Genomic DNA, 25,163 nt, shown 5'->3' with positions numbered 1-25,163 from the left:
AACATGTTCTCTGGGAGCCAGAGTGGCCTCAGAGTCAGTCATGCAGAGCGAGTGGAAGCAGAAGAACAGGCAGTTCAAACAGCAGGCCCCGGTCCAGGTGGCTGGTGATCAGAGGGTACCTTTGCTTCTGGACCAGGTTCATGTGGTGGAGGTGGTGGTGGTGGCAGGGGCTGAATAAGCTCGGGGGCAGGACTGGGGCTGCTAAGGGCTTCAGCCTGAGGAACTGCTGAAGGCGACGGATCCTCTAGTTGTACAGGCTGCTCAACAGAAGGGGGCGCTAGCACCGGTGGAGTCAGAGCAGCCTCGTCTTGCTGTGAAGTATCGTTGAAAGACATTTAAGAGCCTCAAGTGAGGATGTGAGATAAATATGATCATTTATACATCAAAATATATGTTTTATTTTGCATTACAAATATTGGTTTTATTGGTGTCATAGTTTTACATTTCAATTTGTATTAATTAAAACGATTTTAATCTTTCAAATTTATTTTACGTGAAAATATTCAGTGTTTGTTCATGTTTGTGTTGCAATTAAACTTCCGGCCTCTAGATGGCAGCAGTCGTTACGTCCAGCTTAAGGAAGAATGATGACTGAGGATGAGAGGATACAGTGAGTCCAGCAGCTTTTAAAGCTGATGTTTGTATTTTGGTTTGAAAACAAATGAAAGCAGTAACAGCTTTGGAAAGAGTCATGTGGTCTGTAAATACTACAACACCAGAGTCAAGTACTGGACAATACTACACATATATACTTGTTACTACACTATCACAACACCAGAGTCAAGTACTGGACAATACTACACATATATCCTTGTTACTACACTATCACAAACCATAGTCAAGTACTGGACAATACTGCACATATATACTTGATACTATACAATCACAACACCAGAGTCAAGTACTGGACAATACTTCACATATATACTTGTTACTACACTATCACAACACCAGAGTCAAGTACTCCACAATACTAAACATATATACTTGTTGCTACACTATCACAACACCAGAGTCAAGTACTGGACAATACTACACATATATACTTGATACTACACTATCACAACACCAGAGTCAAGTACTCCACAATACTAAACATATATACTTGTTACTACACTATCACAATACCAGAGTCAAGTACTCCACAATACTAAACATATATACTTGTTACTACACTATCACAAAAACCAAGTCAAGTACTGGACAATACTACACATATATACTTGATACTACACTATCACAACACCAGAGTCAAGTACTCCACAATACTAAACATATATACTTGTTACTACACTATCACAACAACCAAGTCAAGTACTGGACAATACTACACATATATACTTGTTACTACACTATCACAACACCAGAGTCAAGTACTCCAAAATACTAAACATATATACTTGTTACTACACTATCACAACACCAGAGTCAAGTACTGGATAATACTACACATATATACTTGTTACTACACTATCACAACAACCGAGTCAAGTACTGGACAATACTACACATATATACTTGTTACTACACTATCACAACACCAGAGTCAAGTACATAATACTAAACATATATACTTGTTACTACACTATCACAACACCAGAGTCAAGTACTGGACAATACTACACATATATACTTGTTACTACACTATCACAACAACCGAGTCAAGTACTGGACCATACTACACATATATACTTGTTACTACACTATCACAACACCAGAGTCAAGTACATAATACTAAACATATATACTTGTTACTACACTATCACAACACCAGAGTCAAGTACATAATACTACACATATATACTTGTTACTACACTATCACAACACCAGAGTCAAGTACATAATACTACACATATATACTTGTTACTAACTATCACAACACCAGAGTCAAGTACTGGACAATACTACACATATATACTTGTTACTACACTATCACAACACCAGAGTCAAGTACTGGACAATACTACACATATATACTTGTTACTACACTATCACAACACCAGAGTCAAGTACATAATACTACACATATATACTTGTTACTACACTATCACAACACCAGAGTCAAGTACTGGACAATACTACACATATATCCTTATATATCACTATCTATAGTAGTATAGTACTATATATTGTATCCTTGTATCGTGATACGCACTAACACACTCTTGACTATAAACACCAGTAGCACACGTTCATCCAATCATGTGACTGTAGCTTCAACTACACGTGTTCAGTGGAAGAAAAATGTATTTTCACGTCAGTGTGTACTTTCAGCTCCTGTAGTGTTTAGTTACCTGCTGTGGAGACGGCATCTTGAACCCGGTGGGGTCCATGCGAGCGGTCGGTTCCGGCTGCACCGGGTGCTGGTACCCGGGGTATCCTGGGGTGTCCTGGATGACGGGCGGGTCTTCTCGCACGGGCTCAGAGGAGCGGGTGATGGCGGGTTCCGTGGGCAGACCCACCTCGTCGTTGAGGGTCTCGTCCAGCTCCTGGTCGGTGTAGGCGCCGCCCTCGGTGTCCGTGTCTTCGTAGTCGGACGTGTGTCGGCTGTCGGTGCTGTACATGGAGTACTCGCTGCCCGGCGCCGACAGGTACGACAGGCGGTCGTCGTGGATGTCCAGGTCATCGTCGGTGGTGCCGTCGGCCTTGAGGAGAAGAAAGAGTCACACCTTCTGGAGGAGCTTCTCACAGTCATCACTGGAAGTATACAAGTGCCATCAGAAGATTGAACCATGAATTATATTCTATCATTTATAAACTCAACGCTTGAATGTGTGGATTTTTTACACATTTTTATTTTTTGAACTTTTGGAAAAATCACATTAAATTCAACATTTTTTAACGAGTAGCCTTTTGAGTTCAGTATTTTCTGGTGGCACTTTTATACCAACATGTTTATATTGAAGTTTAAAAGGCTACAAATTAAAAACGTTGAATCAAAAGTATGAGAAAAGTGATGGTTCTTCTGAGGACACGGAGATACTTCCATACTGAGGATCCTCGGAGGTCCGTCACATCCACACAGTTGAAACCATCTGAACCCACAGGACTGGTCGTGACAGAAGGAGCCAGAACCGCAGAAGGACCAGAACTCAGACCCGACTCTTCTTCCTGGATGATTGTTAACATCTTATAATCAATAGTTTATTATCATTTATCATATGTTTGCTTCACACTCGCAGGTGAGTTCACTGGGAGGGAATGAGACACAGAGATGAGCCTCAATTGACTTCAAAGGTTTAAAATACTGTGAATATTTGTGAATACTTAGTTATTATTATACTTATACATTAGTCTAAGTATCTCATTAAAATCTATTTTCACAAGCGTGTCTCACCTTGCCCTCCGACACCCACACCAGCTGGTTCTGCTGCTGCTGGATGGTCTCCTTCAGAGCTCCGTACCATCCTTCGTTCATGTTGTTCAGGTTGATGGTCGCTGGTGAGAGAAGCAAACATCACACATGTTCTTCTGCTTCTTCTCATCTGGGCGCTCACTGGTGAACAGGTGGTGGTTGTTCTTCCTCAGCTTGATGGCTCGCTCGTAGAGCTTCCTCGCACTCTTTCTGGACTCGGGACAGAGTCTGGTCCTCATGTTCTTGACGCCCTGTTTGTTGTCAGGGTTCAGGAAGACGACGATGGGGTACCACTGAGCATAGTTGAGCCGGTCCACGGCGTTGGGCGTGATGTCCAGCACGGCATGTTTGTCCTGCGGGACCAAGGGTTCGGTCACACACCGGTGGACAACAGGGTGGAGGAGACTCACTCTGTCGATGATCTGCTTGATCGTGTGAAGACGGATGATTCCTGAACTTCGCTGGTCCGTTCCAGCATCTCGGGGCTCGCTCTCTGAGGAGAAGCTTTAGGTCAAGAACCTTCACAAACACTGGTTCCTGATGGAACAAAACCCACTTGCGAGCTCGAACAGATCAGGTTCTTCTCTGGAGAGCTTTTCTCTGGCGACATCAGCGATGGGACCGAATATGACGACAGGTCTCAAGAAGCCCGCTGTGATGACAAAACACTTCAAGTCACAATTGTATCCATAAAGTTCTACCTAAACTAACAAGAAAACTGCTGAGATTAAAGGACATGGTGTGTGTTTATATAGCAGGTTTTTTTTCTACATCTCATGGACAGACACCCAACAGAGGAACTTATCCAGGTGTGTGCGTCTGAACGTCTCACCTTCTCTCAGGACCACCCTCTCATACGCTGGAAACTTGGTCTGCACCGGCTGCGAGGAAAGGTCTTCTCTGCTCTTCCTGAGGTTCCTCTTGGAGCTGCGAAGACCACGGAACCTCCAGAAGTCTGCTCTGTCGCCCCCTGCTGTCTTAGGAAGAGTGTACTGCACACTCGACAGCTGCTCAGCCCTGACGACCAACACACAACCATCTTCACGTCAACTTCCTGTCGTTTGAAAACACCTTTGTCCATATCCTGCTGAGACTGAACCTAATGAGCCCAACAATATCATCCATTATCTTAACTTAAACCTCTTTAATCCACCCGTTCACACACACAACCACAGAGTGGTGGCAGTAGGCTGCGAGGCCAGTTTAGCATCAGCATCTCAGCAGGGACACAATCATCTCCAGAGCTGGGACTGAACCCTCCACAGCCACAAGACCTCCTAGATCTGCGACGCTCACCTGTTTTTGTTGGGGATGATCCCCCGCTCCACTTCCTGGTGGTTCTTGCCAATGCGGATCGCCAACCAGGAGCCCAGCTTGCCGTTGTAGAGCGTGTCCACGACTCGGAACACTTCGCCCTTGTTGAAGCTCAACCCGTACGGAGATTCCTTCTCGTACTCGAAGTGCGTCCGGATGTAGAAGGAGTCGCCGACGTCCGACTCCACGATGCGTCTGTACACTGAGCAGGAAAAGTAGCGACTCAGCTTAAGAAACCAAACAAGAAGGATTGAAACTCACCATCTTTCTTCTTCTGGGCCAGAATTGTCACCTCTTCTCCTTTAGGGAGGTCCAGAAGGAACAGCACCGCCTCCTCTCGGATGATGTTTGCAAAATCAACATTATTTACCTGAAACAACGTCAGGTTATTACAAGAGATCTTCAGAAAAGGTTCCTGGTTCTTCAAAGTTCTTGCAGCTCATCAGCACAACATTTCTCTTCCTCCTTCACAACACCATGGAAACTACAGCGTTTTCTGCACAACCCACAATGTTGGAGGTTAAGAGTGAGATATATGTGCGTGCGTGCATGTGTGTGTGTGCGTGCGTGCGCATGTGTGTGTGTGTGCGTGCGTGCGTGTGTGCGTGTGTGTGTGTGCGTGAGCCTGCGTGCGTGTGCGCGTCTGTGTGTGTGTGCGTGTGCCTGCGTGCGTGCGCCTGCGTGTGTGTGCGCGCGCACGTGTGTGCATGCGTGCGTGTGTGCATGCGTGCGTGTGTGCATGCGTGCGTGTGCCTGCGTGTGTGTGTGTGTGTGTGCGTGTGTGTGTGCCTGCGTGTGTGTGTGCGCGCGTGTGCCTGCGTGTGTGTGTGTGTGTGCCTGCGTGTGTGCGTGTGTGTGTGTGTGCGCGCGTGTGCCTGCGTGTGTGTGTGTGCGCGTGTGTGTGTGTGTGCCTGCGTGTGTGTGTGTGTGTGTGTGCGCGCGTGTGCCTGCGTGTGTGTGTGTGCGCGTGTGTGTGTGTGTGCCTGCGTGTGTGTGTGTGTGTGTGTGCGTGTGTGTGCGTGCCTGCGTGTGTGTGCCTGCGTGTGTGTGTGTGTGTGTGTGTGCATGTGTGTGTGTGTGTGCGCGTGTGTGTGTGCGTGTGTGTGCGCGTGTGTGTGTGTGTGTGTGTGTGTGTGTGTGTGTGTGTGTGCGCGTGTGCCTGCGTGCGTGTGTGTGTGTGTGCGCGTGTGTGTGTGTGTGTGCAGGTCATTGCTAGGACATCGACAAAGTGGTTTTTCTCCATGATGTGAAATAAAGCTGCTGAACAAGCATGTTGCAGGACTTTGTTAGAAACGATGACAAGAAAGTCAAATCCACAGAACATCAGTGAATCTCTTCATTTATTTCTGCCACAAACACAAACAAGAACTGAAGTAACATTGAATAAACAGATGCTTTTCATTTGTACCTCAAAGATTCATGAACTGTTGACAGTTGAATTCAAATTTACATTTTTATGACGACAACAGACAATATCGTAATAAACTCACACCTTCTGCTGCAGTGAAGGTTCTTCTACTGTTTTCTATGCCATAATAAAAGGCTTCGAAAAAGATCAACGTTCAAAGAAACCATGACAACATGTGAGTTACCTTCATGATCTTCAACAACAACAGTTCCTACCCTGAGAATCTGGTCTCCCTCCTCCAGGCCTTCCTTGGCAGCCGGGCTGTCCTCCAGCACTCCAGCCACGAAGATGCCCACATCGTTCCCTCCAGCCAGCCGGAGACCGACGCTCTCTCCCTTCTTGAACTTCACCAGCTTCATGCTCGGCCTGATGACGGAGAACCAGAAAGACGGTCTTTGATTGGCTACAGTAGGATCTGATGACATGTGATTCTTCTTTTAACAACAAATGATTTTCAAAACCTACGTGAGAAAAACAACCAGTGTTGCTGTGGATGTAGAAAGCAGCTTATTCAAGGGCTGTGCAATGAAACACATTGACAGGATGAATTATTTCTGAGCCTCTTGGCAGGATGTGCACAGGAGGATTTTTAAAGCTGTCAAGATGAGGCGCCGCGTGTTTGACCTGCAGCTTACGTTTCCTCACAATGTCTTTTCTGGCTCAATGAACCAAGTGCCGGCGGTAAGTCGCGCACAGAAGGTCAGATGGTTTTAAAACATGTTACCTAACACATTCAGATTTGATGATGTGGAATGTTCTTGGTTACCGGAGGATGCTGTCGTCGTGGGCGGCGCTCGGCACGGGGGCGTCGGACGGACTCACTGGCAGGTCCACGTCCGGCTGACCCGGCTGAGCATACACAGGCTTCGGCTCTGAAGACAACAATCACAGTCAACATGTTTACAAAGTCAATAAAAGCCGCTCATAGAGTATCTTCTGTCACACGGTCCACAGCGGGACACATTGTCCTGAGCAGGAGGTCGAACAGAGGGGGGGGGCGTCAGACTCCATCAACTCATGCTTTATTTTCACTTGGCTCCCGGCAAACTAAGCCCGGCTCAGCAGGCGTCTGGTTTTAACTTCTTTGGCATTTGTGCTTTTAAAAAGGGCAGAAAACATGACTGGATCAAACAAGATTTGATTCATTTATTATTTATTTCTGTTAATCTCCTGCACCTAATACCTGCTGCACTTTTAGACGCGCACATGAAGATGTCACTCGTTGCTGCTCTGAGAGCACCTGAGACCCTCACCTGGAAGTGGTGGAAGCGGTTTCTCTTCTCTGGCGATCGCCGCCTCCTTGGGTTTGGGAAGAGGAACCTCCTCTGCTACTTTTGCTGGCGTGGAAGCTGCTTTGGAGACTCGCTCGTCATCACGACTTCTGTGACTGCAGGCACAAAACATGACGAGACGGTTCTATAAATAAAGCACCTCAGAGATGTGGAGCTCGGAGCAGAAGGAGACTCCAGGACATCATCTGCTCCAGGATGAGCCAAAACCAGTAGAAAAAACGAGGCTTGACTCCTGCTGCGGTTACGTCTCAGATCAAGTGATGACGTCCTTTGAAAGCAATAATTAAAGCTGGAGCAGATGATGTCCTCGGTTCAAACGTACACCAGGATCATGGACTTCCATCTTCTGATGAGCAACTACAAACATTAAGTTAACATCATGGTAAAGGAGGTTTTAACTGAACTATTACATGACAGTTCCTGTATTTAGGATTTGATCTGGCATCAATAAACAATAATACAACTACATCATTAGTGTGAAACTAATTTAAAGAATAATAGATTATTAAAAGAATGAAATTACAAAACACTTGTATGTGACTAAACTAATAGAATATGGATTTATCAGAAAAAATGCTGTTCTCTTGCTCTGTTGTGTATGGATTGTTTTCTCAACAGCAGAGTCAAGTGTCGGCAGAGAAAGACCAAAAGGATGTTCAGGGTCAGGTTTCATCCTGGAATATGAAGGTCAAGTTAGCATCGTTTTTGTTAGCTTCGTGTTTGTTAGCATCGTGTGTTAGCTTCGTGTTTGTTAGCATCGTGTGTTAGCATCGTGTTTGTTAGCATCGTGTGTTAGCTTCGTGTTTGTTAGCATCGTGTGTTAGCTTCGTGTTTGTTAGCATCGTGTGTTAGCTTCGTGTTTGTTAGCAGCTTTGAGTTTGTTCTGGTAACTTCTCCGTCTCCACATGATCCACATTTGGGTTTAAGTTCATTTGCATGAAGCTATTTTCTCTAACTTTAGGGCAACATTATCAAACACAATAGTTTAAAAGTTAAATAAATAAACCTGAGTGCAGCGACTGCTGCTTGAACCTAATAAACATGAAGCAAGTGTTGCAGCTGATCTACTCTGGACTGAGGAGCAGGAACTACGACGATAACTTACGGTTTTCTCCAGCTGGTGATGTAAAGATGAAAGGAAAACATTTTCATGAAACAAACTATTTAATTAAAGCATGACCAGACTTTTGCTGCTTTGTTTGCACGAAGACTTGAACCCAGACCAGCAGATTAGAGGAGTTCAAGTTAACTAAGGAGTTTCAAATCTAACCATCTTTAAACAGGTTAGAATTCTGGCAAAAGTGCAGAATGAGTCCATGGTGGTGAAAGAAGGTGCTTGAGAGTCGGACCACGATGGACTGATGCAGGTTGAGGTGAGGAACCTTCAGAGATGTCAATTCTTTTGTAAACTCTAACTATGGACGAGCTAACACGTGTGTGTGAGTGTGAGTGTGAGTGTGAGTGTGTGTGTGTGTGTGAGTGTGTGTGAGTGTGTGTGTGAGTGTGTGTGTGTGTGTGTGTGTGTGTTAAACCACAGCCATGCAAGGAGTCCAGCAGAGTTCTGAGTCTCACCTGCCGTTGCTGATCTGAGGCGGCGAGTGCCTGGAGTGATCTGAAGGTTCAGATCTTCTGTCGGGGGACCTGGAGCGACTGCTACGACGTCTTTCGTGTGATCGGTTGGAATGGTCTGATGCCAGAGACTGAATATCTGAAATGTCTGACAAAGAGTTGATGTTTCAAGTCGAGACCAAAACTGCTGAGAACTTGAAAACGTGTCTCACCATCTCTGTCCGAGGCGTTGGCTGAAGGAATGCTGTCGTCGAGGTCAGGGATGTTCAGGAGCGTCGCCCGGTCGTCTCTCTGAACAACCATCTTCAGCTTTCCTTTTGAGCGCTCGATCAGCTTCTTAGCGTCTATCAAGGAGAGGTTTTCTGTCACTGTGCCATTTATCTGAGACACAGAGAAGGAAAATTACCTTTCAAGTCAGTTTCATTTGTAAAGAAAGACAAGCACAGAGAGCGAAGACATTCCACAACGATGTCATTTTACGAGGATCAAACTGCAAAGATGAGAAGACATGGCTGACCTTGAAACCAAGTTAAATGATCACTATTAAGACAACGTTGCCGACACTAACAATCAAATGATCCGATAGTTCAGTTGACGATGTTTTTGCAGCAACATTATCAAGTCGATAACAAATCCTTGTGAACTTCCTCAGTCCAGCTGGATCAACAGAACCAGAACAAAATGTACATTTTTACCATCTTTAATATTTCCTCACGATTCTCTGAAATACTTTCACAAAGTCGTATTAAACTGGTTTCACTTCTTGCACATTTATAAAAGGAGGTTTGTCTTTTCTACGTGGCACAAGATCGGATGTGAGTTTTTAATCCGATCAGGGACCATGACCATGAAGAGAAGATAAGGAAGTTCATGTTAAATCAAGGGTTTAACCATTTATAACCAAATCTTTGGTTATTAAACGACCTTGGCCTAAATATTTCCATTTGTTGACAAAATGACACCAGAGCAAGAGGGTGAACGTTGATATTGGATGTCCTGGCGTCTCCTCACCTTCAGGACCACGTCCCCCTCCTGGATGTTGCCGTCCCGGGCTGCCAGGCTCTCTGGGGAGATGTCCTTGACAAAGATGTGGCTGGCGAGGCGAAGGCCATATTCTGCTTACAGAGTGAACGACAGCAACAAAGACAATGTTAGCACAGAGTCACATGACGCGCTCGACAAACTTGCAGGCTGCAGCTTCCACTCTCAGATTAACAGCTCAGATTAAAAGCAGCTTAATTGCTTTTTTACTGAGATTTCCAGACTTGGATTTTGCAGTAGATGTCAATTCTGGGTTTGGATCTTCACCAGGGTTTTTCCAAGTGTTCATTTAGATGTTACTAGAGAAGGTTATGAGACGATGCTAGAAGGTTTCATCACAACCTCCGAGCGCTCTGAGCCTCACCTTCATTCTTGCGGGACTTCACGAGCGTGACCTTGGCAGGACGTGGAGGTAAGTTGTGCGAGCGGTGGTCCGACCTCGGGGAGAGACTTCTTTCCCGCGAGCCGCTTCGTTCGCGCTCTCGGTCTCGTCGTCCGCTGCTTCTGCCGCTGCGGCGCCCGATGGCTCCGCCCACAGCGCTGTAGGCGCCGCTGCGCCCGCTGCGCGTCTCGTAGATCTCCTCGTCGTAACTGTCCTCCTCCTCGTCGTGCTCCGACATGGTCTCTCGCTCGCCGAGGCGACCCATCGGGACGTGAACCTTCCTCTTCCGTCTGATTGTCTGCAAGAAGACGCAGTATTGAGTCTGACCGGCGATCGGTGGCGGCGCAGGAATCGATGAGTTCTCGGTCGATGGTGAAATCTGGGCCTGAAGTGGACTTTTACCGTCATGCTCTGATTCATATACAAGCAACGTCTCCTTCTCTGACCTTCTGCGGTTCTTCGGTGGATTTTCCTCAAAACAAACTCATTCTTAGATTCCACTTACGATTTTGGCAACTTTGCCGCTCTTGCGCAGCTGCTGCACTGCGTAGGCGTGTTCCACGTTATCCATGGAGACGGCGTTGACCATGACGACCCGGTCATTTTCCCTGGAGACGAGACAAGGAGGGTTGGAGATGTTCTGGTGCCATCCCGTCATTCAATGTGAGCCACGTGCAAACAGAACCTGCTGTACGAGAGGAACTTACTGCAGCAGGCCTTCGGCCGGACCGCCCTTCAGCACGTCTGAGATGACGATGGAGGTCTCGCCGCTCTGAAAGTGAGGGTTGTCTCGACCTCCTGAGATGGCGATCCCGAAGCCAAACCCTGGTGCCTGGTGATAGAAATGGATTTGATGAGCTTTAATAGTATCGTTAAACATTCCCAGGAAGTTACAGAACCATCAATATCAAAAGCATTCATCATAAACTTACCACTAAGCTTCATCATCATTGATAATAACATGATAATAACATAACAACATGATAATAATAGAATAATAATATAATAGAATGATAATAACAGGATAATAATAGAATGATAACAGGATAACAATAGAATGATAATAACATGATAATAATAGAATATAATGATAATAACATGATAATAATATAATAGAATGATAATAACATGATAATAATAGAATATAATGATAATAACATGATTATAATATAATAGAATGATAATAACATGATAATATAATAGAATGATAATAACATAATAATAACATAATAGAATGATAATAATAGAATGATAATTACATGATAATAATATGATAGAATGATAATAACATGATAATAATATGATAGAATGATAATAACATGATAATAACATAATAGAATGATAATAACATGATAATAATATAATAGAATGATAATAAAAAGATAATAACATGATAATAACATAATAGATTGATAATAACATGATAATAACATCATAGAATGATAATAACATGATAATAACATAATAGAATGATAATAACACGATAATAACATAATAGAATGATAATAACATAATATAATAGAATGATAATAACATGATAATAACATGATACTTCTACACACATGACATGGTTTCAATTGAAGCCTTGCCAGTCTAGGAGGATTGATCTTGATGAGGTTAATGCATTTTAATATTTTTTTATTACACAATTATTTTATTTCAGTAGTTTTCTTTTTTCCCACCTTTTAAATATGTCTGTGGACGCACCACTTACAGTGTAGATCTGACACTGGTCTTAGATTATGAGCAGTTAGCCAGCGAAGCTAATCGAGGAACAATACAGTGTCATTGAAAACGTATTTAGAGATGAGAATGTTATTCTATTTGAGACTGTCTTGTGTGTGCTTTGTGGATAATAATGTTACTGCTCTCGTCAAAAGACAATAAAGTGACTTCAAAACCCAAATGAAAAAGAATACTCTACGCCAACTACATTGAATCTAGCCATCTTCAAAGTTGAATTGTTCCCTCCACGAGAGGAGACTCTTAATGCTTTGCTCACGACAAAAGCCACAACAAGACCCAGTTCCTGGAACCAGAGTGTTCCCTAAGAGACTTCCTGTGGTTTGACTCAGTAATAGATAGATATAGAACTTTATTGATCCCTCTTCGTCGACTTGTTGACCAGTCGTTTGTCCTTTTTTTTTTTTTCAGAGCTCGGGCTCTGAGGTCTGTGGATCAGAATCTACTTATGGTTCCACGCACACGGCTCAGGACCAGAGGAGAGAAATCTTTTCAGGCTGTTGCTCCTAAGCTTTGGAACGATCTTCTCTCTCTTTGTGCTTGATGGATCTACTGACTCCTTTAAGAAACATCTGTGTTTGATGATCTACTGACTCCTTCAAGAAACATCTGTGTTTGATGATCTACTGACTCCTTCAAGAAACATCTGTGTTTGATGATCTACTGACTCCTTCAAGAAACATCTGTGTTTGATGATCTACTGACTCCTTCAAGAAACATCTGTGTTTGATGATCTACTGACTCCTTCAAGAAACATCTGTGTTTGATGATCTACTGACTCCTTCAAGAAACATCTGTGTTTGATGATCTACTGACTCCTTTAAGAAACATCTGTGTTTGATGATCTACTGACTCCTTTAAGAAACATCTGTGTTTGATGATCTACTGACTCCTTCAAGAAACATCTGTGTTTGATGATCTACTGACTCCTTCAAGAAACATCTGTGTTTGATGATCTACTGACTCCTTTAAGAAACATCTTAAGATGTTTCTATTTGTTCAGGCTTTTCCTTGATTTTCTGGAACTCCTGTGTTGTTCTCAGTATTATCTTGATCTTTAAAGTATGTACTTTTTTGAGTATTGTTTTGATTGTTTAAGCGCTTTGTGACCCTGGTCTGGAAAAGCGCTATATAAATAAATATTACTTACTTACTTATTGTATTATTGGAACTAACATGGTTTATGATTATTTCAAATGATATAGTTATACATGTTATTTAATAATAATCACAATTTATAAAGCAACTTTCATATCTTTTTAGATTAAACTCAATGAAGCAAACCTTCCTTGGCTTGATTCACTCATCAACACCCATTTTGTCTCGTCCTTTCTCAGATGTAACGACTGCAAACTGGTGTCTGTAACTGGTGTGTAATGTTGGAAAAACACTTGTGTTCCGTTTAGTAGCAGTAAGTTCATGCAGCAATGATTGAAGATTATAAGAGTTTAGATCATGTCCCTGCTCACGTTGTTGCTGCTGCTTCATAGAAAAGGTGGAGAAGAATCACCAAAATCAATCACACAAGTCTTACCCTATGTAGTGTAACTGTGTGCTGTTCCCAAATGACAGTCTCCTCCATTGCTGCGCTCTGGAAGAAATGGACAACAAAAACAAGCTCAATATCCATTTGAAACACTTACAAATGTCATTAGAGTTAACCAGTACTATATCTAAAGCTTGTGGCCATCACAATATGACATGAGAACTCCTTTCTACTCACACGTATCATGGCTACACATGTAGTAGAAAAAGGATAAAGCTTGAGTCAACTTTGTGTGATGAGAGTAGAGTCTTTAGACCAAAGACACTTGCGTAACAATAGAAATACTAGTTCAGAGCTTGACTCGACTCTGTTAATCAATTCTAGAAATTAAAAAAAACAAATAGATGTTATGACATCATCGTGTATCGTCATAAACAGTATTTCCACACAGACACGTCCCACTGCATGAATCTTTCAAAGACTGAATCCATATCTGGGACAGCAACAGAACTTTTAGGCAGAAGTTTGTGTAACCTCTTATAAAAGCAGCCATTCTGAGCCGATAACAAGCCTTGAACAAACATGTCCATCTCTGCTACAAAGTCTTGGTTCGGGTCTGTGAGGTTGAAGGGTTTTCTGTGTTGACGCCGATTCATTCCAAGATGCCTGAGACGACTTAGATTGAATGTGTGGTCAATCCAGAGCCAAAGAAAGAAATCAACTTCCAATCGTGCATTTTGTCGGCCGTTCATCCGACATAATCCTAAAATCATATTCGTAAGTGAGGTTCAGAATCAGAAAAATAATGCTTTTTATTGCCATTGTTAGTGCAAAACCACCAAATAGAAATATTGTGTGCAACATTAAACATGAAATAAAAGTAAAAATAAAATGACGCAGACAGTAGTAGTGGGTCCTTTACATAACAACTATGATAATGAAATCAAAGCACGATCTCCGTCATGCAGCAGCGAGGACGAGATGAAGGTCGACTCGCACACCTTTGCTTCTTTTCTCAATCTCACGACACGAGGCCTTCAATGGCTGCTCGTCCAACACCACAGTTTCACTGGCACAGCACCTACTGGTCGTGCAAACTGACCCCAGGTCGTGGACTTTCTTCACTCAGACCATCATCCATTTCCCTCCAGATTCCCTCATGTCGTCTATCAACACCTCGATTCCAACGGTTCCGAACAGAAAACACATTATCTTACATTACATTGACTTGTTCAGCCGTTCATCACGATTCTTGTCTTTGGCGCTTCTGGAAGCGACCATACAATGTTCTTGCGACGGTTACTAAAGCTCTTGGGTATTTCATATAAAAATAATAAAGCAACGGGTTCGACATTGGGTATAAATGGTACTGATACTTAAGGTTTTCAAGTTCATGGCTAGGCCACCCTGACCAAAACCACTGGGTCACGCTGACCTGAAATCATGAGAAGTTTCTGCAAGATGGAGAAGTTACACAATTGTCCAGGGAGAAAAGTGAGCCAAGACTTCTTTCTTTGGGGTATGTTTGGGACATTCAGAGCGAAAACAGCTGGATTGGTGGCGTAGACGGAGAGATTGGTCGATTCCAAGAAATCCTGTAAGTCCTGGTAAAGTAGGATCGTCCATTGTGACGATGTTGTTGTGAGTCTGAAGCGTGTTTGATGATGCTGTGGTTTTCTCAGTAGATGACGGATGTGTACTTTGTCAGATTAAAATTATATTATACGTATACTCCATACTTAAATTAATGCTAAAAGGTCATCAAAATATAAAGTTTAAATTACTCGCTTGATCTAAGAGCGGGAACGTTTGACTAAACATTTACAATCAAAATTCCACTCAGACTGATTCACACGGTTTCAAGACAAGCTTGGATCAGAATTAAAGTCACGACATCTGTTTATCAGCAAATCACACCTTAAGTTGTAGATCAAAGAACGAAGCAAGGAGTGAAAGACGGAAGAGAAAGTGACCCCCGCCCGAAAACATTTGAATAATTAGATTACAGGAAGACAAACTAGGATGTCTCTCAATGGGGGTCGGTGGCACAGGGAACTTGAAAGAACAATTTGGCCGGAAAGAGACGACCCCCTGGGCGGGAAATTTGCCTTAAATATAGCGATGTTTCTAGAGATCGGGATCAGGCTATTGATCTGTACAGTTGCTGGGAGATCGTGCGTCCGGTCGATTGTAATTGAAAGCTTGTATTTTCTTTGACATGGAGAATAAAGCCGTTACTCACTCTGGATTGTTCATCTTTCTCCAGAAGTATAAGACCCGGGAGAGACACGACTCCGTGTTTTGATCCTTTTGACTTTGAGATAAAACACCTGCTCAACCCGTCAACTTTGTGGTCAATCTTCCCTCCGGGCCCAACTCCTGCCACAACATTTTCAGATGTTCAACTGTATGTGCTGGACTCTTGGATCCAAAACCTGAACCATCTCGGCCCTTTGAGGACGGGTTTGAGACCCCTGTTCTAAAGACGAGACGATGTTACCTGAACAAACACTGAACCCAAGAACTTTCTCAATGATGGAAGCATATTTGTTGGAGTAGTTCTAGGGTAGAGGTACTTTTGTAATTATTTTGGTCGTCGTCAAGTACATCAAGTGTCGCACAACAGCCAGATAAATCAGACAATTGTTTTTTTAGAACGTAATGATTGGTAAAAGTTTAACCAAACAAAAGACACTGAGCAGTGAACAGAGGATTGAATGTCAAGAAAAGTGAGAAAGGAAGTCATTATTGTACATTCAGTGAGAGAAGGTAGCAAAGCACACACACGCGCGCACGCGCACACGCACACGCACACGCACGCACACGCACGCACGCGCGCACACACACACACACACACGCACGCACGCACGCACACGCGCACACACACACACGCGCACGCGCACGCACGCACACGCGCGCACACGCACACGCGCACACACACGCGAACACACACGCACACACACACGCACACACACACGCACGCACACACCAGTCTTCAAATTCAAAGGACGGCGTTTTTTCTTGCTGCCAAGACTGTTGCTCTGGTAACTGAGGAACACTGTGGGTTTGTTCAAGTGCTCTGACATTTCAAGGCCGTGTCTGAATGTTTCTCCAAAACCGGACGAGGTTCAAACCATTCACAGCTCAATTCATTGAGTGAACAAAAAGCTATTTTGCATTTTAGTCCAAATGCTTGAAACTGTTGCTTTAAACTCATTGTTTGTGTCTGTGAGCAAAGGAACTGGTCTTTGTTGTGACTAATGGGTTCAATCTGTGGATTGTGTTTATCGAAATCATGAAACAATTTTAGATACAAGTCTTATATATTAGTAGAGAAACATGAAACTTTATTTCTGTATATTTAAAAAAAACAGCAACCAAGGACTGTTCAGTCTTTATCAAGCGGGATATTTAAATTTTTCTGTGATATTAGAGGCAACATGATTAAACTTCAATTGTGTCAAGAATATAAAGATATATAACATATACATGTGCTATGTGTCAGATTATAAAACTGTCTTTTATGCTTTAAACAATGATTTTAAATCAGATCTCGTTTCCAGAGTTTCCAGTTCTGTGTCCAAATGATTGTGAAATAATGAGATGTTGGGTTGTTATTTCAACTACATACAAATAAAAATAACGTCTCCGCCCCACACATGTCTGTCCAACAGTAGTGATGAAGAATAAGCCAAGAATAATATAAGTGATTAGAAAACGTTGACAATGAGATCAAGAAGAGATATTATGGATGTCCACAATAATACAAGAACTAGAGATAACAACAAGAGAATTTGAAAGTCTCACTGTTAAAGACACTCTGGTCAAAGATGATGTGTTCAGGGACCAAGATTGAAGTGAGTTGAACTCGAGCTTCTTCTTCTGACAGGAATCATCACAGCACATGTTGCAACCATGTTGAAGATGAACGAGTGACAGTGTTTTGTTTACTTTGCACTAAAGTGTATGTGATTCATTGCTGACTGGTAAATATTAAACACTTTTAAGTAAGTAATGGTTATTCCTAAAGATATTTCTAGACCAGGATCACAAACTGCTTTAACAATCAAAAACATAGTGACACAGTGAGAACTATATGCTATAAAAGGCCAAGATACATGAGACACAAACACCCAGACAATCAGGGAAAAGTGTTTTTAAAGTATAGTGATATGAAGTTTTATATTAAGTTTGTTTACAACAATGATTAAAGTTACTACATAAACTGTCTACCTGTATTTAAATGTACACATAATTAGCTTTTATATTAAGTAAGTAAGTAATTTGTATTTATAGCGCTTTTCCAGACCAGGGTCACAATGAACTTAAACAATCAAAACAATATTCAATATAGTATATCATTTAAAGGTCAAGATAAAACTGAGAACATAACAGGAGTTCCAGAAAATCAAGGAAAGGCCTGAACAAATAATAATGTCTTTGCGTAATCACTTTATCTTAATCACAAAGAAATACTTTTTATTATACCATGAATTATTTCTTGGTAGAGAAGAAATCTATGAAAAGAGCACATATATAATGGTAAGAGGTAAATAATCGCAATTAGAGTATTTTCCATAATCTATAATGAAAATACAAATTTCAGTGTGAGCTGAATAGTTTATTCAATGTTTACCCATATGTTGATTCTTACTATTATGACCATTAAAATAAAGTCTAGGCTCTAAAAAGAGACTATTATGGTTCATGAGCATGTGTAGTCAAAAGAACATGATTCTTGAAGGCTTTCATTCAAACGGCTTTTTGATGATGATGGTAAAAGAAAACGCAAGAAAACAGAAACTTTATCGCATGACTAGAGATGTGAACTCATCAGTTCAAAGTCAGTCGCCTCAGCATTCAGCGCTGATGAGTTTTGTGCTGGATGTGTTCTGGATCCTTCATGAGCAAACAAGCGGCGCCAACATAAGCCTCATGCCACCAGCCGGAGCCAAGGCTGGCAGCAGCGCCGCTGAGGAGACACACATGGCACCAGGTCATGCTTGGAGGATTACAACCAGGCAACCTGAGAGCCAACACCAAAACACAGATGGACTGAAGCACCGGAGGATCTGGGACTCGTACAACAAAGGTTTCATGAGACACGAGTCCAGAGTTGAGGACGAGAGAAAAACACCGTTAGTGACTTAAAGCAACGACACAACAGAGAGAAAAGGCTGCAGACTTTCTAAGATCTTTTTATGATCAGTTCTGGCAACAATATGAATACAAATAATAATCTTAGACTAAAAAACATCAGTAGTTTATGTAAGTTTATTTAGAGTGAGACGTAAATGTCTGTATTTCCACAGAGTCAGAACGTGTTCTTTTTATCTTTCATTCATTCAGCCTTTGTTTATTATTAGTTATGATTAATTATTAGGGATCAATAAAGTTTTACCTTACCTTACCTTATTAGTGTTCACATAGAAAAACTGATTTTAAATATTGTCTAATTCTGGGCTGTTCATCTTTTTTTTTCTTTCAGACAAATCTTAATATTTGGGAAATATATGATTTCCCAAATATTTTCAACTGTTACACAGGATTAAGGGAAGTCTTGGAGCCGTCTGGCATATTTTGTCTGGTCTTATGATAATAATAATAATATAATAATTATGAAGGCAGGAATCTTGTTGGCTGTGAACGTGAGCAACTGATCTTCAAACTGTCAGTAAACACAAACACTGCAACCCCTGATTCTGAAACCATCCAATAGCTGCTTAATAAACAGTAAAACTACATGAATCCAAAGTGCAAATATTTACATCTGATCAGGAATCACACGCCAGCATCAGTGGACATGAAAAAGTGCAAAGACAGCTTTAAACAGCTTAACAGTCTCTATTGTTGAGGATGGTTTCGGGATGAGGCACAAACTTAATCAATTCTGGCCGCTCAGGGAGACCAAAATAGTTCTCATTAATTCAGCCGTTGATGCTGCAACAGCGCGAGGTAAACTGGTGAATACTGAGAGTTTAACTCTGGTTCTGTTTCAACTCAAGGACGTCTGAAACCATATGGAAACATTGTTTTGAACAAATCAAAAACCTGAACAACCACCCAAGTGGACTTTGGTTCTGATCCCAAATGTAGTTTTTATTTTTTGCTTTAACTTAAATCTAAAGCGTATGTTATGAGGTTTCCACAATTATTATGCATTAATGGTGTGTTTTATTTAATTGATTCAAAATGTAGAATAATAAGAATAATAATAATGTATAAGTAAATAAACCCAGACTGACTGAAGAGCAAAAGCTAAACACAAGGATTCATACAGTGTTTTAAATATGAAGGATTCCAGATTTCATTATCAGATCATTTAAAGGTAAGACTGGTAAAAAGTCGTATTTGCTTTGCATGTTTTTTTTTAATTTAGCATGAACCAGTCTTTGATCAGTCGTCTGAAGAACACAAGCTGTGAAGATACAAACAAGTAGAACCAACGGATCGATGACTTCAGGAACTGAATCCAAGAGCATGAAGTGCTGACAGATGCTGAAAACATTCATGTGGGTCGAGGAGGTTCCAAAGACAAATAGAGATCCCAGTGAAATGGTGATATAAAGCTACACATGAATCTTTCACTGCGACCATCACTGGCTATAGAAACAAAGCATGTCTCATTGGAACTGATCGACTCTTGGATCCTTAATTCACTTTGATGCAACATATGTTAGTGAGCGTTGAAGTGAAAACACTTACATGAGTTCATCCTGAAACAGTCCTGCAGATGCACAGCAGCGAGGGGGGGTCACTGAGCCCCACCTTCCTCCTCCGTCCTTCGCTCACAAACCACTGCAATTAGCAGCAGGTGAGTCGTTCAAACCGACTCCTTCCTCCTCATGAGTCCTCGGCAACATGTCCAACATGTCGCCTCCTCCCTCTCATGCTCTCGGGATCCAAGTAAATCCCTGTGGTTTGGCAACAGTGTGTGTGGGATCTGCAGTCCCACTACAGCACGGGACTCTCGACTCCAACATCCACCCGCAGTGTAAAGTGCTGTATCGGACTTAACCCTGCAGCTGCCGGCAGCTCCACAGCAGAACCCATCGCTTCTCCTCGCACAGAACCTCTCGTTCTTCTACCATCCAACACAAGCTCGTCCTGGAACGTCTTCTCACGACCAGTGATGGAAAGAGCACCAGGAAACATCTCAATGGTGAACAAACGTGTGAAGGAGAAGCGACTGCAGCTGTTTCAGCTCTATGACGACTGGATCTATAATTAGAAACCAGCGGATCAGAGGGCGTGATGAGAGAAAACCTCACATTTATGTTGCTATAACTGGACACGTTGTTATTGGTTTCTGAGCCACGATCCTCGTCAGTTTCTGTCAGTCACGTCAACCTGGATCATCCTTTCAGTGAAGGTTCTGTCGTTTGTGTCCCTTTCTCTCTTCTACACAAATGACTGATCCAGTGACAAGAGTCCACCTCAAGGCGGGTCAGATCAGAGTCACGAGGCCTGAGACACATTATAATTACATTTGTTACGCCAACATTAGCCAAAAACTATTAAAGATTTTAAAAATTCCAGGCACAGACTCTATTGTTGCCATGAACTGTTTACTCGTCTCCTTACGTTATTGATTTGACACATGATTCCAATCATTGACACCTTCAGGAAGTTCTCCAAACAAATACATTTGGAGAACGACCAGTGCAGGTAAGCCAGGGCTCAAGCTCACCTGTACTGGGGTGATACACAACACAACGTCAAACATGTGCCGTCATCTTACATGTGAATGAGAAATCAAAGCAGTTTAGATTTAGATCCGAGTCACATTTATCATTTTGTATTGTCCGTGATCACTGAAAGAAGCCAGTAGATGAGACACAAGACGATTTCTATTAAATAAACACTCGTTGATTCAGGTTAAAAAAAAGGTTTATAAAAATTAAATAATTAAATAAAACAGAATTAATGTTATTCTTTTGGATCTGTTTATCGATGAATTAACCCTGAATAATAGTTATTTTCCTCATATTAAAACATTATAAAGTGTTATGTGCAAAAGGGTGGCCTTTTAACCCTTAACATTTGTTGTCACCTTGACCCTCATAAAACACAAGAGTTAACTCGACATTCTCCAGAGCAAGCATGACTAAGAATCTCTTCATCAAAAAGTCAAAATGTTATTAGAAAGTGAGCTTTCCTGATTTTACTTCAAACAAACCTGCCATGATAGTGTTTCTAAACATTTGTCACGGCGTCAACATTATGAACACATGATTTATTCTCCAGTCACATTGAACAGTTGACAACATTCACATGTTATTATAATCTAATAGCATTTTTTCATTTGTTATTAGCATGTTTAGTTCAATGATGCAGTTTATTACCGATAGAAATGACATTTTTCAAATACTTATGTTGACATCTGTGCTTACACCTTACACTGCAGATCTAATGATCACGTCACACACACTCGCAGCTTAAGTTAAATTGACATCCCTCACAGCAGTGTGTGACAGAAGCCACGGATTCCACACATAGTTCAACTTCTCTTCAGGCGGTTAAAGACGGCTCAACACAACACATGCATCAACACAAAACTACAGTCCCCTTTTTCCACTCTCATTTCTCTACTTTATTTAACAGTCAAAAGCTTGTATAAAGTTTTTAAACGTTGTGCCATAAATACTTTGATGGAAGTGGATTTAGGCGAAGCATACAATAAAATATAGGATATCTTTAAAAAAGACAAAGTGATTATATAGCGTCATTAGATTCGTTTTTTAAAGGAGTGCATTTCTTGCGATTTGGTTTTAAACAATTCGTGGGTGACGTTTTTAGTTTAACTGGCATTTTTATTTAATTTTTGACTCGGTTTAAGAGAGTAAACAAATGGTTGAGTTTATTTCAAATGCATCAACTTTAAAGCTCAAGTTATACTTTTGTATAAATAAAGAGTAATGTAGAAAAATAGTCTCTTCGTTCATTTGTATTTTGAACATAAACATAGAGACTTTTATACAATTTTTTTTACAAAAGTAAAACCTGAACTTCAAAGTTAATGCGTTTTGAAATAAAGTCAACTAGTGCACTAACAATACAAACCCCTTTTAACAACTTGACACAAGTCAGTGTAGGATAAATCCTCAATGTCGTTGTTACAGCACACACATGACTTTTAACATGTTTTATATTTGTAAACGCATCGGTGACTATTCTTCACCTTGAAATACTTCTAATAACTACAGTGTGGAAATGAAGCTTATCCTCAGCAGCTTTCATCCGTGCTGTCAAAACTAGTTTGCTGGTGACAGAAAAAAAACTTGGTTCAATGCAAGGACACACAACATTGTTACCAAAGGGATGTGGATTGTATCTGTATCGTCTACTTTAAAATATCATTCTTACAGGCTGACGGATCATTCATGAAAAATACATCTCACGCAGAATCAACGAGAGCACCGGACTAGTTTCTCTGCAACACAATGCTCCCAAATACCGTTTGTGTTTTACTCATTTTCACTAGGATGATATTTTGAGTAGATATGACAGAAACAAAAACTGCACTTATGCGTTGAGAGCTTAAATGACTTCAGAGATACAGTCTTTATTCAAAAGAAAACACTGTACATTCATCTAATCGACCAAACCATCTTCTCAGACAGAAAATTATTTTTTGTTTTTGTGTGGCTTAGTAACAAATGCTTCATGGACCGGTAGAGGGCGCTGGTCCAGTGGTGGGGACCACTGCTTAATCCATCGACTTCCTTCAACTTATCTCAGAGGAACGAGCATGAAGTTCAGTCACAAGCTTAATGACCAGGATGGTGTGTGTTTAACCTGACATTGATCAGATTCAAATAAAGGATCATTCTTTAGCTGGTCAACAGCACTGACAAGTAAACACTTGACTAACAGGAAGCCACAGAAGACATCAAGTAATTGGAGCAGGAAGAACATATCAGATGAAGCGGGTCTCGCTTGGTGCCACTAGATACACAAATCATCACCCCTCTTTAAATAACATGTCTGTGTTGCCCTTTAACAAGCGTGAGTCATGAAACCTGTCACGAGGTGATGAGGAGGAAGGAGTGTTTGAACCCTCGCTCCTCTTCATGTTGCCATTTAGATATTGATAATTGACTGATGACACGGGTGAAGAGGTAATACTGCCGTGTGTACTACTTCCACTGTAATATCCTCAGGCTCATTTTAGAAAACAATTACAAGAACAGATTCTTCTCTACATAGAGATGATGTTGGATCGACTTCAGCAGCACATGAGCATCATGTTCATCCGTCACAACATGCACCTCTTTACTAGCGTCTCTGGTTTGTTGGTTAAAGACTCATATTCCTAGTTAGTTAAACTGGTTCAGAAATGATACATTTATCTATCATATATATCTATTATGTGTTAGAAGATAATATTGAATACACAAACACACATACATGGACCAATACTCAGTGTTTCCAAGGAGGAATGATTAACATCAGCACATGCTTCAATAGAAAAGGGGCAACATAAGAGATAAAAATAACCAAACAGCCACTAAATACTTTTATTGTTTGTTGTATATGCCAAGTGATGAGATTTGAATAATACGAATGAATATGTAAATTATGAGCTAGATTGTCCCATTTATAAAACTATTAAATATGATACATGTTGGTGGTAAATCCTTTCTAGATTTGACTCAAACGCAATTAATAAATGGTTGGTTTTTTTTAAACAAAAACACATTAATTAACGCTACAGCAGGCACATGATAATTCATCCAATGTTAGTCATACATTTAAACATAATTCCCATAATGTCTCAGTGACTGCAGAGTCTATTTTGGGATCCTAAAGCTGGAGCCAGTGATCATAAGCAGGAGCTCCTGCTCACAATCAACATGCATGAAGTTATCGTAGCACACATGGAGGAACCTTCCATAAGCTGAGCGAGCAACTTATAACACGCCTCCTCTCTGATGGAGACGAGAACAAGAGCGCTGGATGAAACACATCAGCGATAAGGAAGGTTCAGCGTTATGTGGAGAAGTACACGAATGTGATGAACAAATGCGGCAGGAAGTTTCCAATCCAGGACGGATGGATGACTTGATTTATTGAATCAAGATCAGTAGAGGCAGCCGTCATCAGACATCTTAAACGTACCTTCTGCCTTTGAGGGAGCAGAATAACATGTTAGATCCTTCAAAGGTGTTTGCTTGGAAGTCACAGTGAAGCCATGAATCCAAATAATGACCTTCAATGCCCTCAGCAAGATGCTCACAAATCAGAGAAACAGCATGAAGTTGACAAATGATACTGAAGATGACATGAAACCACACACAGAAGGAAGTTATTCAATGTGAAGAATAAGTCAAACCCACCAGTTTGAGCTTTGAAATGGAAAAAATTATTAATTATTTTTCTGACTAAAACTCATATTCATCCAGTTACTTAAGACAGCCGTGTGCACTGGTTCATATTGACGGGCAGCAATAAGGAGTTTCTAATGCCATAATTAAAACATTGATTATTGTATAGATACATATGGTAAGCAACAACTGATGATTCAAAGTGTCTTAGAATGTCATCCATTTGTATTCATGTACGGTACAAAA

The 25,163-nt window shown here is 41.4% G+C and overlaps 1 protein-coding gene across 5 annotated transcripts in view; it reads right to left on the bottom strand.

Moving 5' to 3' along the window:
* Positions 1–25,163, bottom strand: part of tjp1b (tight junction protein 1b) — a 91,947-nt gene that overhangs the window by 12,309 nt on the left and 54,475 nt on the right. For 2 of the 5 annotated variants that reach the window (XM_087797186.1, XM_087797189.1), the window contains 19 exons: positions 13,639–13,695; positions 11,069–11,193; positions 10,867–10,969; positions 10,344–10,659; positions 9,950–10,056; positions 9,151–9,319; positions 8,942–9,086; positions 7,331–7,464; positions 6,844–6,949; positions 6,293–6,443; positions 4,931–5,039; positions 4,652–4,871; positions 4,188–4,372; positions 3,912–4,007; positions 3,766–3,848; positions 3,498–3,708; positions 3,338–3,438; positions 2,295–2,645; positions 120–311 (listed from right to left, as the gene is read on the bottom strand). In XM_087797186.1, coding sequence (XP_087653312.1) covers positions 120–311; positions 2,295–2,645; positions 3,338–3,438; positions 3,498–3,708; positions 3,766–3,848; positions 3,912–4,007; positions 4,188–4,372; positions 4,652–4,871; positions 4,931–5,039; positions 6,293–6,443; positions 6,844–6,949; positions 7,331–7,464; positions 8,942–9,086; positions 9,151–9,319; positions 9,950–10,056; positions 10,344–10,659; positions 10,867–10,969; positions 11,069–11,193; positions 13,639–13,695 — 2,961 coding nt within the window. The remainder of the gene's footprint in view (positions 1–119; positions 312–2,294; positions 2,646–3,337; positions 3,439–3,497; positions 3,709–3,765; positions 3,849–3,911; positions 4,008–4,187; positions 4,373–4,651; positions 4,872–4,930; positions 5,040–6,292; positions 6,444–6,843; positions 6,950–7,330; positions 7,465–8,941; positions 9,087–9,150; positions 9,320–9,949; positions 10,057–10,343; positions 10,660–10,866; positions 10,970–11,068; positions 11,194–13,638; positions 13,696–25,163) is intronic. The other 3 variants (XM_087797188.1, XM_087797190.1, XM_087797187.1) reach the window with 2 other exon arrangements.

Source organism: Callionymus lyra, chromosome 8 (genome assembly GCF_982586985.1).
Source record: "Callionymus lyra chromosome 8, fCalLyr1.hap1.1, whole genome shotgun sequence".
NCBI classification, from domain to species: domain Eukaryota; kingdom Metazoa; phylum Chordata; class Actinopteri; order Syngnathiformes; family Callionymidae; genus Callionymus; species Callionymus lyra.
The sequence above is the reverse complement of the archived record's forward strand: the minus strand, read 5'-3'. Positions and strand labels throughout refer to the sequence as shown.